The sequence below is a fragment of the Sinocyclocheilus grahami genome, unplaced genomic scaffold, assembly GCF_001515645.1.
Source record: "Sinocyclocheilus grahami isolate Dianchi unplaced genomic scaffold, SAMN03320097.WGS_v1.1 scaffold67.1, whole genome shotgun sequence".
NCBI lineage: Eukaryota > Metazoa > Chordata > Actinopteri > Cypriniformes > Cyprinidae > Sinocyclocheilus > Sinocyclocheilus grahami.
Genome location: NW_015505246.1, coordinates 377,193 through 390,385, shown reverse-complemented (window position 1 = coordinate 390,385; position 13,193 = coordinate 377,193). Strand labels below are relative to the sequence as shown.

General features: G+C 37.8%; 1 protein-coding gene across 1 annotated transcript in view; it reads left to right on the top strand.

Annotated features, from left to right (window-relative positions):
* Positions 1-2,461: 2,461 nt before the first annotated feature.
* The window catches only part of itpr1a (inositol 1,4,5-trisphosphate receptor, type 1a), a 44,930-nt gene continuing 34,198 nt past the window's right edge, over positions 2,462-13,193 (top strand). The window contains exons 1-17 of the mRNA XM_016272085.1: positions 2,462-2,519; positions 3,608-3,716; positions 5,278-5,282; positions 5,979-6,094; positions 7,140-7,226; positions 7,370-7,528; positions 7,674-7,772; positions 8,146-8,229; positions 8,782-8,928; positions 9,025-9,120; positions 9,479-9,633; positions 9,717-9,816; positions 9,905-10,065; positions 11,119-11,260; positions 11,351-11,509; positions 11,801-11,973; positions 12,562-12,681. Of these exons, the coding sequence (XP_016127571.1) occupies positions 3,625-3,716; positions 5,278-5,282; positions 5,979-6,094; positions 7,140-7,226; positions 7,370-7,528; positions 7,674-7,772; positions 8,146-8,229; positions 8,782-8,928; positions 9,025-9,120; positions 9,479-9,633; positions 9,717-9,816; positions 9,905-10,065; positions 11,119-11,260; positions 11,351-11,509; positions 11,801-11,973; positions 12,562-12,681 (1,895 nt within the window). The 5' untranslated portion in view covers positions 2,462-2,519; positions 3,608-3,624. The remainder of the gene's footprint in view (positions 2,520-3,607; positions 3,717-5,277; positions 5,283-5,978; positions 6,095-7,139; positions 7,227-7,369; positions 7,529-7,673; positions 7,773-8,145; positions 8,230-8,781; positions 8,929-9,024; positions 9,121-9,478; positions 9,634-9,716; positions 9,817-9,904; positions 10,066-11,118; positions 11,261-11,350; positions 11,510-11,800; positions 11,974-12,561; positions 12,682-13,193) is intronic.

The following is a 13,193-nucleotide window of genomic DNA, read 5'->3' as shown; positions in this document are numbered from 1 at the left end:
GACTTGACTCAGGAAGATCAGCTGTGACTTGACTAGACTCATGAATATCAGCTGTGACTTGACCAGACTCAGGATAATAAACTGTGACTAGATTTGACTCAGGAAGATTAGCTGTGACCTGACTTGACTCATGATAATGAACTGTAACTTGACTCGACTCATGACGATCAACTGTGACTAGACTCGACACATGACTATCAGCTGTGACTTGACTAGACTCAGGATAATAAACTGTGACTTGATTTGACTCATGACGATCAACTGTCTAGACTCGACTCAGGAAGATCAACTGTGACTAGACTTGACTCGGGAAGATTAGCTGTGGCTTGACTGAACTCAGGAAGAACAGCTGTGACTAGACCTGACTCATGATAATAAACTGTTACTTGACCGGACTCATGATGATCAACCGTGACTTGACTAGATGCTGTTGTGTCCGCCATCTTGTGAGTGTGCTCCGCTGTCGCCGCCATCTTGCGAGCGTGCTCTAGTGTGGCCGCCATTTTGCGATTAGGCTCCGCTTCCGCCGCCATTTTGTGAGCGTGCTCTGGTACAGCCGCCATCTCAGTCACAGACACTGTGAGACGTGTGGATCCATCTGGATCCATCTGCAGGCTTTATTAAAGAGACGTGGTAAACAGGCAGGGTCAGAACAATGGCAAACAGGTATATGGCGGGCAAAACACAAGAATAGTCCCAGGGCTAGCGTAGGTCACTGATCAGCAGACAGAATCACAGGGGTGAGACGAGAGGGAGAAATCCAAGAAAACAGGCAAAGATCAGAAACCGCAAAAACAGGCAAGGCAAAACAGGGAAAACACGGAGACTCGGAAAGGGGTACAGGCTAAACAATACTCAGCAGAGAAATGTGGTTAGAGTGGGTGTTATATAGTGAGTGAGGTGATTAGAAACAGCTGTGTGCAATCAGTGCAGTGTGCAAATTGTGCAAAGAATGATGGGATATGTAGTCCGGGGTGCTATGCAACAGTTTGTGTTGTGCGAGAGTCAATGAAATGGAAAGGGTGACCTCTGGTGGTGAATAAACGGAAGTCCATAGGCCGAATTCGTGACAGTAATACATCTCATGAAAATGTGCATAGCTTTTCAAATGCTGCCTTTCTGCAAATGGCATGGAAGTTGGTATAGCAATAGGGGCCCTTAAGGCATCTCCAGTACTGTTGAAATTTCTCAGCTGATTTTCACTTGAATTAATTTATATAGTACATTTGCATACAGGTAATTAAAGTAGAGTTGCTTATGATTTAGGTTACATTAAGTCATTTTAATGAAACATGCACAAAATTTAAAACGGCAGTGGGGCAAGTTTAATAACACCAATAACAAACAATTTAAAAATTTGTTACATCACTTGCTTGTCACCCCTTCTTACACATTTTTGCATATTTTGGCTATAAATAAACACAGTTTCTCTTTACAGTCTCTATAGACCCTTCACAAGAAGAATACAATTATTTAGTCAAGTGAAAGGGAAATTCTGGGTCTTGTAGTTCTTGAATATGGCAGAATATTGAAATAACAGTGGCGTAGCACAACTGAAACACGGTTTCCCAGAATCCCGTCGTACTGCACTGTTGACAGAGTCACTCGGCGAGCCGAAAAGAGACGAGCATCGGGCGATGGACCGCTGCTGGACTCTATGAGGAGTCGGGATAATAACTTTCTCAAACTGAGGACGAAACGTTTGAGAAAATACCGCGGACACTTTTGCTCCAACTTCGTCGGAGAGAGGTGAGAGAGAGACTACACAAGAACGAATGGACTACAAAGAGTTTTGTTCATGAATTATGGTTAATTAAATATTTATTTTATCTGCGGGAGAGCATCGCGCGCCCTGCTGAACCCGCCCCTATGTTACAAAAACTGCCATGAGAAACTTTGAAGGATAAAAAAGATACAAACTCAACGAGGAAGACTAAAGTGTGTAATTTGGCCGGCGCTGATGTTTAATACTGTTTAACGCAATAATTCACAACAATATTAAGATGAAGTCAAGAAGAGTTCTGGTTCCGTTAGTTTAATCGCATTTAGGACACGCAGTTCATAAAATGACTGCTTTTCACAAATGCGTTTGCAGGATAAAGTTAATGTGTACACGCCTGGTCTCATTTCTGTCTTTTTCGTTTTGACAGATGACTAGGGTAGAAAATCGAATTAGTTTATTTTGTCAAGACGGACGATCTGCTGATGTTCAGCAGATAAGATGGGACAGAATCTGCATTACGCTTGCAATAGCATCAGATGAAGCTGCAATAAGTAGCCTACAAATATATATAACAAAGAACAGTTTTTGTATGCTTTTTGCTTTGTAGGTAGAAAGAAATTCACATGCAAATCCCTCCTCCGCACATCTCTCTCTCTCTCTCTCTCTCTCTCTCTCTCTGTCTGTGCATATTAACGGTTTGGTTGGCTAATCATTTGTTAATCAAATCTAGTAGTAACAGGAAGAATCTGTGGTGATGATACAGTCGTCAATGGAGTTACATGGAACTGACAGTACAGTATGCTCACAAATCCTGTTTCTTTTTGTCATACAGCAAACCTATTTCTTATCAAATGTGTCTTATCAGTACATTTCCATGTCTTCATGTCTTAATATGTTGGATAAACCACAATTTTTAAAGTGAACAAAGGGATGATTGGGCTAGTATAGTATTTAAGTTTGAAAATGTGTGATACCATTTACAGAAATACTATGAGAGTAAATCTATTTTCGAAGTATTACTTTATTAAAACAGAATAAGTAATTTTAGATAACAAATTCATATTAGTATTATTATTTAGCCCTTAGCTTCAAAGTAGTCGGCTGTTTTGAGTTAATTTAAATAGAATCCTTTTTTGTATTTATGTATTTTGTATTTTATAAGCATTCAAATTTATTTTGGTATGTTGGTACAGTATGTCAGTTGCAAATTTGACACGGAATGTTTATTTTTAGTATGGTATTCCAATGCACTGGACTTGGAATGAGTGTCCAGCCAGTTAAGTTAATAAATAACTGGCCAACTTGTAATTTGCCAGCTTCTGGTTATCAAAACTCAGTGGAAGAATGAGATTTTGGGATAAACTTAACTGGAATTGAGAATTTGAAAAGTAATAATATAAATTTAGTATGGATTCAGATTAAACTATAATAACAAAAGAATGAAGATGCATCAGTCAGTTTTAGAGTCCTCAACTTGTTTGTCTTTCTTCACATCATGGGTTACCAATGATTAAATATTTGATATTTGATATCACATGTTGTTATTTAGTTCATGCATTGGGCCACTTGTGGTCTTAAGCCAATTTTGCGGTCTTTGAAGACATCAAATTGGTTTAGACATGAATATTCTTCCTTTGTTTTTGTGAAAACATTCTGTTTAAAAAGCTCTGCAGAGCTTTTATTTATTTATATATGTTCTATTTGAAAAAGTTCTGTTTTTGTATTATGTGCTGTAGTGAATTACACTTCTAACCACACATCATACATATGTGTTGCTTTACTTTAGTAAATCTATAGGTCTTTTTATGGTTAGAGCTGCTGTTATGCTTGTTTGTTAATGATAAACCTGCACACAAACCTTGTCATGACCTCTAACCTCTGCAGGTGGTGGAGTGGTTGCCATGGTGGATAAAATGTCAAGTTTCCTGCACATTGGGGATGTTTGCTCCCTTTATGCTGAAGGCTCTACCAGTGGCTTCATAAGCACTCTGGGGTGAGTTGATTGACACTCCCTGTTATGATATAATGCTTTGAAATAGCATGTTCATAAACTTTAATTGAAAGCGGATATTTTGAGCAGGACATTTCAAATTAATTTGTTCCAAGAGTGATTATTACAGCAAATAAATGATTAACAAGCAGAACCAGCTGATTTGTTAGAGGTCCACATACTCTTTTTCTATTAATTCCTCAACATTAACCTCCCTGTTTTCTGCTGACAAAAATCTTAAAGGAATACTTCACCCCAAAACAACTGGCATCATTTACTCACCCTCGTGTTTTTGGAAACTTGTATGATTTTCTTTCTTTCATGGAACACAAAAGGAGATGTTTAGCAGAGTGGAAAAACTGCATATTTTTGACCCTCTTCATTAAACAAACCTATGATGAGACTTTTGATATAGTGTATCTACTCAATATTAAAGGAATAGTTTGTCCCATAATGAAAACCCTGTCATAAATTACGCATCCTCAAGTTGCTCAAAACATACATGATTTTCTTTCTTCTATGGGACCTTTGTTTTGAAGGAAGTTCACGCTGCTTTTTTCCATACAACACTAAACTAAAATGATCAAAGTAGTAGATTTTACACTTTATTCCAAGTCCTCTGAAGCTATCCACCTTATTTTTCAATGCGGAAGCAAGCCGTTTTCAGTGAATAGGCGAGACTTCCGGTTCATTAGCTGTAGAGAAATAACGAGAAGAATAACAAAGTGCAGTAAATGGTCAAACTGTTTGCACCACAAACCAGTGTGTTCATAATTAAGATAATACATTAAAATAATATGGTAAGACACTCCAGTTTGCAATATCAAGCGACAAGCTGTTTTGCCACACCTGCTCTTATGGGAAAAATAAGGTTAATCATTTTTTTCTCTTAAATTTTATACTACTCACATCATGAAATACACTCAAATATTCAAGTGCAATTTGGGGTCGGTATGATTTTTGAAGGAAGTCTAATATGCTCATTAGGCTGCATTTATTTGATTAAAACTGAAAAAAACAGTAATACTGTGAAATGTTATTACAATTTAAATTATTTAAACTTTAAAATATTTAAACTTAAATTTAAACTTTTTTATATATTTTAAAATGTAATTTATTTAATAATAAATTATTTTCTGTTTTTCTGTTTTGAATAACATTAGGAACTATACCTTTAACATTGATCTATTTCTGTATCGAATGCATTTATCTCAATAACTCAACCCTCCTGATAAATAAACCCTGCACAATGTGCTTGGGTCTGTGATGAAGGGAGGGAGACAAAGAGAGATAATTGTCTGTTGGTCAGTGGGCCCCAGTAGAGAGGAATGCGTACTATTTCCTTCAAATATAAACACACACCAAAGCAAAATGGAAGCATGTGATGGTTCGTTTTCTATTGTTATTATTTCATGAATATATTTCTTTTGTTTGGGTAAGCATTCATTTCAAATTTAAGATTGGCTTCTGGCAGATGATAAATGAGCAACATAGACTGGCATTGAGGGAGGGACCTGAGCTACATCATAGTGGCTTGGTGTGAGGAATCTTTTAACTTAACCAGTACCAGTAAGCAACACCCTGACAACCACCCATAACACCATTGTATTAACATTGCGAGCATTGTAGCAGCAACTTTTAACTCAGGAAAAATGTGAAAAAAATATTGCCTTTTTTTGTAATCGGACACTCCTAAACACTGTTGTTTTTATGTGAGAGTGTGTTCTACATTTCTCCAATGACCCCAGAGATTTTTGGTGTTTTATCAGCCCAACAGTGACCAGATTCTCTCTCTCTTTCTCTCTCTCTGTCAGTCTGTCTATCTTTGACTCCCCCTCTCTCCTTATTTGGTAAGACTGGAGTTCTCCTGGAAAGAAGAAGTGCATTTTCACTTTTATGCCTGTAGCTCTTTTCTTATCACTTTTGAAAATACTGTCAGTGTGTGTTTTCAGTCATGTTACATCCTCCCAAATTTACGCTTATTTTTTAATTAAGCTCTGTTAAAAAATGTAGAAGGTTTTTTGCATCTGATAGGCTAGTCCTTTTCTAACAGTTATACACATGTACACTCAAACCACACAGACACAGAGTTTACATATTGATTTTCATACTGATTTCCTTCCTTACCATTTATGATCACCTTGTTGTCCTCATCAGCAGGGTGTGTCTGAAATACAGTGAATGTGTGTATGTGAGGTGTTCTATGTGTCTGTGCTGGGATGAAATGTATGTTCCCTCTTTCTCTTTCTCTCTCTCTCTCTGTAGACTGTCTGTTCAGACTGTGTCCCATGAACAGATACTCTGCACAGAAACAGTTCTGGAAAGCTGCCAAACCTGGAGGAACCAGCACCACAGAGACTGTTCTGCTCAACAAACTCCATGTGAGTGCGAAGCTTAGTCTTTCCCTAAGCGTGAGCTGTTTGTTTATATTAATATAGGGAATTCCACTCGCTACTTCAGAATAACACTGCCCGTAATGCTGACCTAGAATTAGTATCCACACCTCAAATGATTAATAAAAATTCATTTCCAAGAACAGGCACTGGTAAACATTAAATAATTTTGATTTATGTGTTTTATTTCATGAGAATCTACCGCTATTTGTGAATGGCTGTCAATAGAGAAAGATTCATCATCATCCATCCACCAGCAAAGGCTAACAGGGCCTGCTAACCTACCAAACTTTGAGCTCTAAAACTTATTTACTCTTGAGAAATTAAAAAATTACCTTAGATCACTGGAAACTTCATCTTACATTGTTTGCGGAATTTATGTACGAAGAAAATGTATCGGATTAATTTGTATTTAGTAGATTATGGTTGCATCAAAAACAAGTTCATCCAAGAATGTAAAATATTCCTTTACAAATTTCTTCAATATCCTCATTTAAATCAATACACATTTATTATATTAGTTGCCTACCATGCTTGTAAAAACAAATCATGCTTAATTCAGCTGGATAAGTATCAAGTTGATGTAAGTTATTTATGTGATTGCTTGGCTAAATTAGTCAACCTCCTAGACTTCATGGCTTCAGCCTGCAGTTGGTTCACTCTGCTTATGACCTTATATAATAACAGAATGAAGAAAAGTTGCTGACAATTAAAAAAAGATGTGCTTGTAAATGAAACAGATTGTGAAGAATGCTCTGTGGGCCATCTGAACAATGTTACAAGACATCATTCTAGAGAGCAAAGTTTGTTTACTACTCAACAGCCTCTTTTTTGGAGGACGGTTCAGCAAGTTCAGTATATTTATCAACTTCTCTGAAGCTTCCTCAGATGTTCTGAAGAGCTATAGTCGCTGCACATGCTTACGTGGGTTTCTGGTGTTCATGTGGGAAATACAGGTTTGTGCCTGGCCTGCAAGATCACAATTTTGTAATTTTTCTCTGATTCTTTTATTTCTCACGTTATATTTTTTTAGCATGCTGCTGATTTAGAAAAGAAACAAAATGAATCGGAGAACAAAAAGCTTTTAGGAACAGTCATTCAGTATGGCAATGTCATCCAGGTAAATCCTTCACATACACATGAGCACAAGTATTACTTTAGAAAATGTTTAAATTGCCTGTGTAATACAGAACATTTAATATGTAGAAGTTCAGACTATTTACCCGTCAAATAAATTGTGTAATTGTTCACGCACATTTGCAGCTTCTCCATTTGAAGAGTAATAAGTATCTGACAGTAAATAAGCGTTTACCAGCTCTTCTTGAGAAGAACGCCATGCGTGTAACCCTGGACGCTGCAGGGAATGAAGGCTCATGGTTCTACATCCAACCCTTCTATAAGCTCCGCTCTATTGGAGACAATGTGAGTATATCGTCAACCTCTGCAAAACAGCCACTGTAATCTTGATTATAATTTGATTAATTGGGCAGTCCTGCTTCCTGCCCTTACATAAACACTAATTAGAGTTACACTTGTAATGTTCTTTGTGTGTTAATGTGTTTTTCAGGTGGTCATTGGAGATAAGGTTGTGTTAAATCCTGTCAATGCTGGACAGCCGCTTCATGCCAGTAGCCATCAGCTTGTTGATAATCCAGGATGCAATGAAGTAAAATACACATATACACACATGTTAACAAAGATACTAGTGTATTGTACACTGTACAGTTTGTTCTGCATATCTTGACAGCATCAATCCATTGCATGTTTAATTTGGTCAGTGATCAAGTTATCTAAAAATAAAATGAATATTTTGCATTTAAAATTCAATTTAGCACAAAAAAGTTTTTTTTAAGTTGTAGCTTTTATTACTTTTGCACAGTATACATACTGCATACTGAAAAAAAAGATGTTGAAGTGGTGATTTAAAAAAAGAAATTTCTTGAATTTATTTGTTTTAGTTTATTTTAATGCTCGTCTTAGGCTCCATAGGTTGAGGTTGAGAACCACTGCTCTATTCCATTATATATTTTCTCTCTCAGGTGAATTCAGTGAACTGCACCACCAGTTGGAAAATTGTTCTTTTCATGAAATGGGGCGACAACCAGGAGGTTGTCTTGAAAGGAGTATGTTTTGTACACATGCACACTGCACAAACAGTGACATTCACATTTACTTTTTCAAGGCCTATATTTAACTAGAATTAAAGGTGCTGTATGTAAGTTTTTGACTCTACTAAATAATAAAAATACCATATGTTTGCAGATATTTAAGAAACATGCTAAGTTAACATACTTGTTTATCTGAAAAACAATGCTACAGTCAGTTATTCTCCTTTGAAAATATGCGCTTCGGGCCGGAATGTCAGTCTCTGATTTGGTTTGTGAAACCCGCCCACTGCCAGTTTACCCAACTGTATTTCTGCACCCTGGGTTGCCAGTTGGTGGAAAACACAGCGTATTTAATTTCATTCATGGTCAAGTGCGCTCGTTCCTGTTGGTGCCGTCAATCTGGCAACCTGCGTGTGCATCAAGTCTGAGGAGGAGGGGCTCGGGTGCAAAACAACCCTCTCCAATATTTTGAATTTGGACTGCAATACCTAGTTCAACCACTTGGTGTCAATCCTACATACAGCACCTTTAATATTTATGGCCTTTTAATGAAATACGTTTTATCAGGGTGATGTGGTGAGGCTGTTCCATGCAGAGCAGGAGAAGTTTCTGACATGCGATGAACACAGAAAAAAGCAGTATGTCTTTTTGCGTACCACCGGGCGCCAGTCTGCAACCTCTGCTACTAGTAGCAAAGCACTCTGGGAGGTTGAGGTAAGTTTAGGACTTAACTTTGAAGTTGAACAGATGTTTTTGTGAGTGTGATTTTATCGGCTTGGGAACCTAAACAGATGTTTGGATGCTTTTCAGGTGGTTCAGCATGATCCCTGCAGAGGCGGAGCCGGCTACTGGAACAGTCTCTTTAGGTTCAAACATCTAGCCACCGGCCATTACCTCGCTGCAGAGGTTAGACTGATATGTTACCTGGAATAAGAGTTCTCACATAAACGCACATGCAAATACATCAGAGGGTGTCTATTTAGAGAGCTTGATGTTAGCAAGAGCAGAGAACGTGATTTTATCTAATTGTTCTCAAATTATTGTGATCAGGTAAATCCAAATTATGAAGACGAATGCCTGGAGACCTGTTCCTCTGTGAGTGTGTGTTTGAGAGCATGTGTGGCTGTGTGTCTGTGTTTTTATCTGAGCTTATTCTGAGCCATTTGAGGGTCTCTTTACCTTGTTGCTCTCGTTTCAACACATTAGTTTAGCCAAAGCAGATTGTCATCTTGACTGAGCCACTGATCAGTTGTTTCTCTCGCAGCTGGATTCAGAGCAGGAAGTGATGCGAGCACGTGCACGCAACCCTCAGGACAAGGTTATGTACACACTGGTGTCCGTTCCTGATGGCAATGACATATCGTCGATCTTTGAGCTTGACCCCACTACCCTGAGAGGAGGAGACTCGCTTGTGCCAAGGTACAGCGAGATTGTGACTTCTTGTGACTTCTGATTAAGTACATATATATTAACCATACTGTATTTTGGATTGTGCTTGTCAGAAACTCATATGTGAGGCTCAGGCATCTCTGCACCAATACATGGGTTCACAGCACCAACCAGCCAATAGATAAAGAGGAAGAGAAACCGGTCATGCTCAGAGTGAGTGAGTTTCTGTCTGTGTATGACTGTAGCTTTGGTTTATGGATCCTCTGAAGTGTGTCTCCTCCACTCTATATTTGTGTCTCAGATAGGAACGTCTCCTCTGAAGGAAGATAAAGAGGCTTTTGCTATAGTGCCAGTTTCTCCAGCTGAGGTTCGCGATTTGGATTTTGCTAATGATGCTAGTAAAGTCTTAGCCTCCATTGCAGCCAAACTGGAGAAGGGTACTGTCACCCAGAATGAGAGGAGGTAGAGGTTACATCCATCTATTCATCCATGTGTACATCCATCCATCCATCCATCCATCTGTCTGTCCTTCCATTCATCCATCCAGCCATCCATTTGTTTGTCTGGCTCTTGTGTCTTTCCTCCAGCCATCCAGCCGCCCATTATGACCCATCTGTCTGTCTGCCCTTCTATCATTTCTTCATCTAGTTTTTTTATTAATCCATCCATTATCTTTCCATCCATCCATCATCTATCCATCTATTTTTATTCTTTCCATCCATCCATCTATTCATCTCTGTCCATTTGTCTATTTTGCTTCAACCATCCAGTCATCAATTTATTCATCCATCCATCTGTCATCCTTTCACTCTTTCTTTTAAACTATTTATTCATCTTTTCATTCATCCATTCATCCGTCCATTTAACCACTTTCCATCCATCCATCTCCACATCTGTTCTTTTCCTTAATTCATCATCCGTCTATCCATCCATCCATCCATCAATCTTTTGATCCATCTATCATTCATCTGTCCTTCCTTCCTTCAGTTCTTTCTTCTTTCCATCCATCTATCCATTTGTCCACCTATCCTATCCTATCATCTGTCTCAGTATTTGTCCTTCCGTCCTGTCTTCAACCATTTATTCATCTTTTCATTTATCCATCCATTTGACCTTTTTTACATCTATATTCCTGTCTTTCTTTACTTCTTTTGTTCTTTTCATCCATCTACACATCCATCTCTCATTTTTTATTTTTTTCTCCATTCTTCCTTTCTTGCTTTGTCCTTTCATTCACTCATCTGTCCATCTATAAATCCACCCATCTACCTGTCCATCTGACCTTCCTTCCATCATTTGTCTGTTCATTCATCTGTCTAGTTGTCCACTTTTCTTTCGTCCTTTCACACATCTATCCATCCATCGTTGGTTCACCTGTGATTTATTTCCGTTATTCTTTGATTTCCTTTGATTTCTGCCTTTTAATATGTTTTTAACCAATCCATCTTTATGCTAATTGTTTAAATCTTCTCAAACGTACAAAACATGCATCTCACCATCACTCTCTTACACAAGGTCAGTGACAAAGCTGCTGGAGGATCTGGTATATTTTGTGGTGGACATTCCCAGCAGTGCTCAGGATGTGCTGGAGATCACAGTCAACAAACCTAACAGAGAGCGGCAGAAACTCATGAGAGAGCAGAACATACTCAAACAGGCACTTACTATATCACATCTTAGGTTTGTTTTAAACATCTCACTAACATTTAAATTACATTTTAATTTATCTTGTGCTGCGCTTGACCAGATATTCAAGCTGCTGCAGGCCCCATTCACTGATAGTGGGGACGGCCCTATGTTGCGTCTGGAAGAGCTCGCAGACCAACGTCATGCACCCTTTCGTCACATCTGTCGGCTCTGCTACAGAGTCCTACGTCACTCACAACAGGACTATCGCAAAAATCAGGTAAACTAAACTACTAAAATAAATGCAATGCAAACCATTTGTAGCGCTACAAAATAGTCACAACCCCTTATACTACAGGTGCATCTCAATAAATTAGAATGTCGAGACTTAAACTACTTCAGTCTGTGTGCATTGAATTTATTTAATACACGAGTTTCACAATTTGAGTTAGGGTTAGGGTTAGGAATTACTGAAATAAATGAACTTTTCCACGACATTCTAATTTATTGAGATGCACCTGTACATGCACTATGTGCAATATTCTCTCATTCTCTGACTTTTTGTCTCTAGGAGTACATAGCAAAGCAGTTCCGCTTCATGCAAAAGCAGATAGGATATGATGTGCTTGCTGAAGACACTATTACAGCCCTGCTGCACAACAACAGGAAGCTTCTAGAGAAACACATCACTGCAGCTGAGATAGACACCTTCGTCAGCCTGGTCCGCAAGAACAGAGAGCCCAGGTGTGCGAAAATATATCTGCATAAATGTTCTTGGTCATTTACATTTATTCATTTAGCAGACCCTTTCATCTAAAGCAACAAACAAAAGATAAATGTTAGAATAAAAGTGATTCATCTTAAATACAAACTAGTACAGAGATGCTGGTGAGATTAAACGGCAGTAAAATATTTTAGTATACAGTGGGGAAAAAAAGTATTTAGTCAGCCACCAATTGTGCAAGTTCTCCCACTTAAAAAGATGAGAGAGGCCTGTAATTTTCATCATAGGTATACCTCAACTATGAGAGACAAAATGAGAAAAAAAATCCTGAAAATCACATTGTAGGATTTTTAAAGAATTTATTTGCAAATTATGGTGGAAAATAAGTATTTGGTCAATAACAAAATTTCATCTCAATACTTTGTTATATACCCTTTGTTGGCAATGACAGAGGTCAAACGTTTTCTGTAAGTCTTCACAAGGTTTTAGTATATAGAATTTAGAACAGTAGTAAGTTGTTTTTCGATAATTGAATGATTTGACTAAATTTGTAATAGTTTTGTGTCTTATCCTGAATGATTGAGTTTTCTTTGTCCATGTTTCTCTAGATTTCTGGACTACTTGTCAGATTTGTGTGTGTCTATGAATAAATCCATCCCTGTCACACAAGAACTCATCTGTAATGCTGTGCTGGACCCAGCCAATGCAGACATCCTCATTGAAACCAAGTACACTGACTATTATGCTATGTACATATTTAGAACAATATACAGTACACTACCATTTGGAGTGTGATTTAAAAAAATACTTTTATTTAACAAGGAGACATTTAATTGATTAAATAGTGACAGTGAAGACATTACTACAAAACTGTATTTTAAATAAATGCTGTTCTTTTAAACTTTCTATCCATCAAAGAATCCTGAAGTAAGTTGTTTTTCGATAATTGAATGATTTGACTAAATTTGTAATAGTTTTGTGTCTTATCCTGAATGATTGAGTTTTCTTTGTCCATGTTTCTCTAGATTTCTGGACTACTTGTCAGATTTGTGTGTGTCTATGAATAAATCCATCCCTGTCACACAAGAACTCATCTGTAATGCTGTGCTGGACCCAGCCAATGCAGACATCCTCATTGAAACCAAGTACACTGACTATTATGCTATGTACATATTTAGAACAATATACAGTACACTACCATTTGGAGTGTGATTTAAAAAAATACTTTTATTTAACAAGG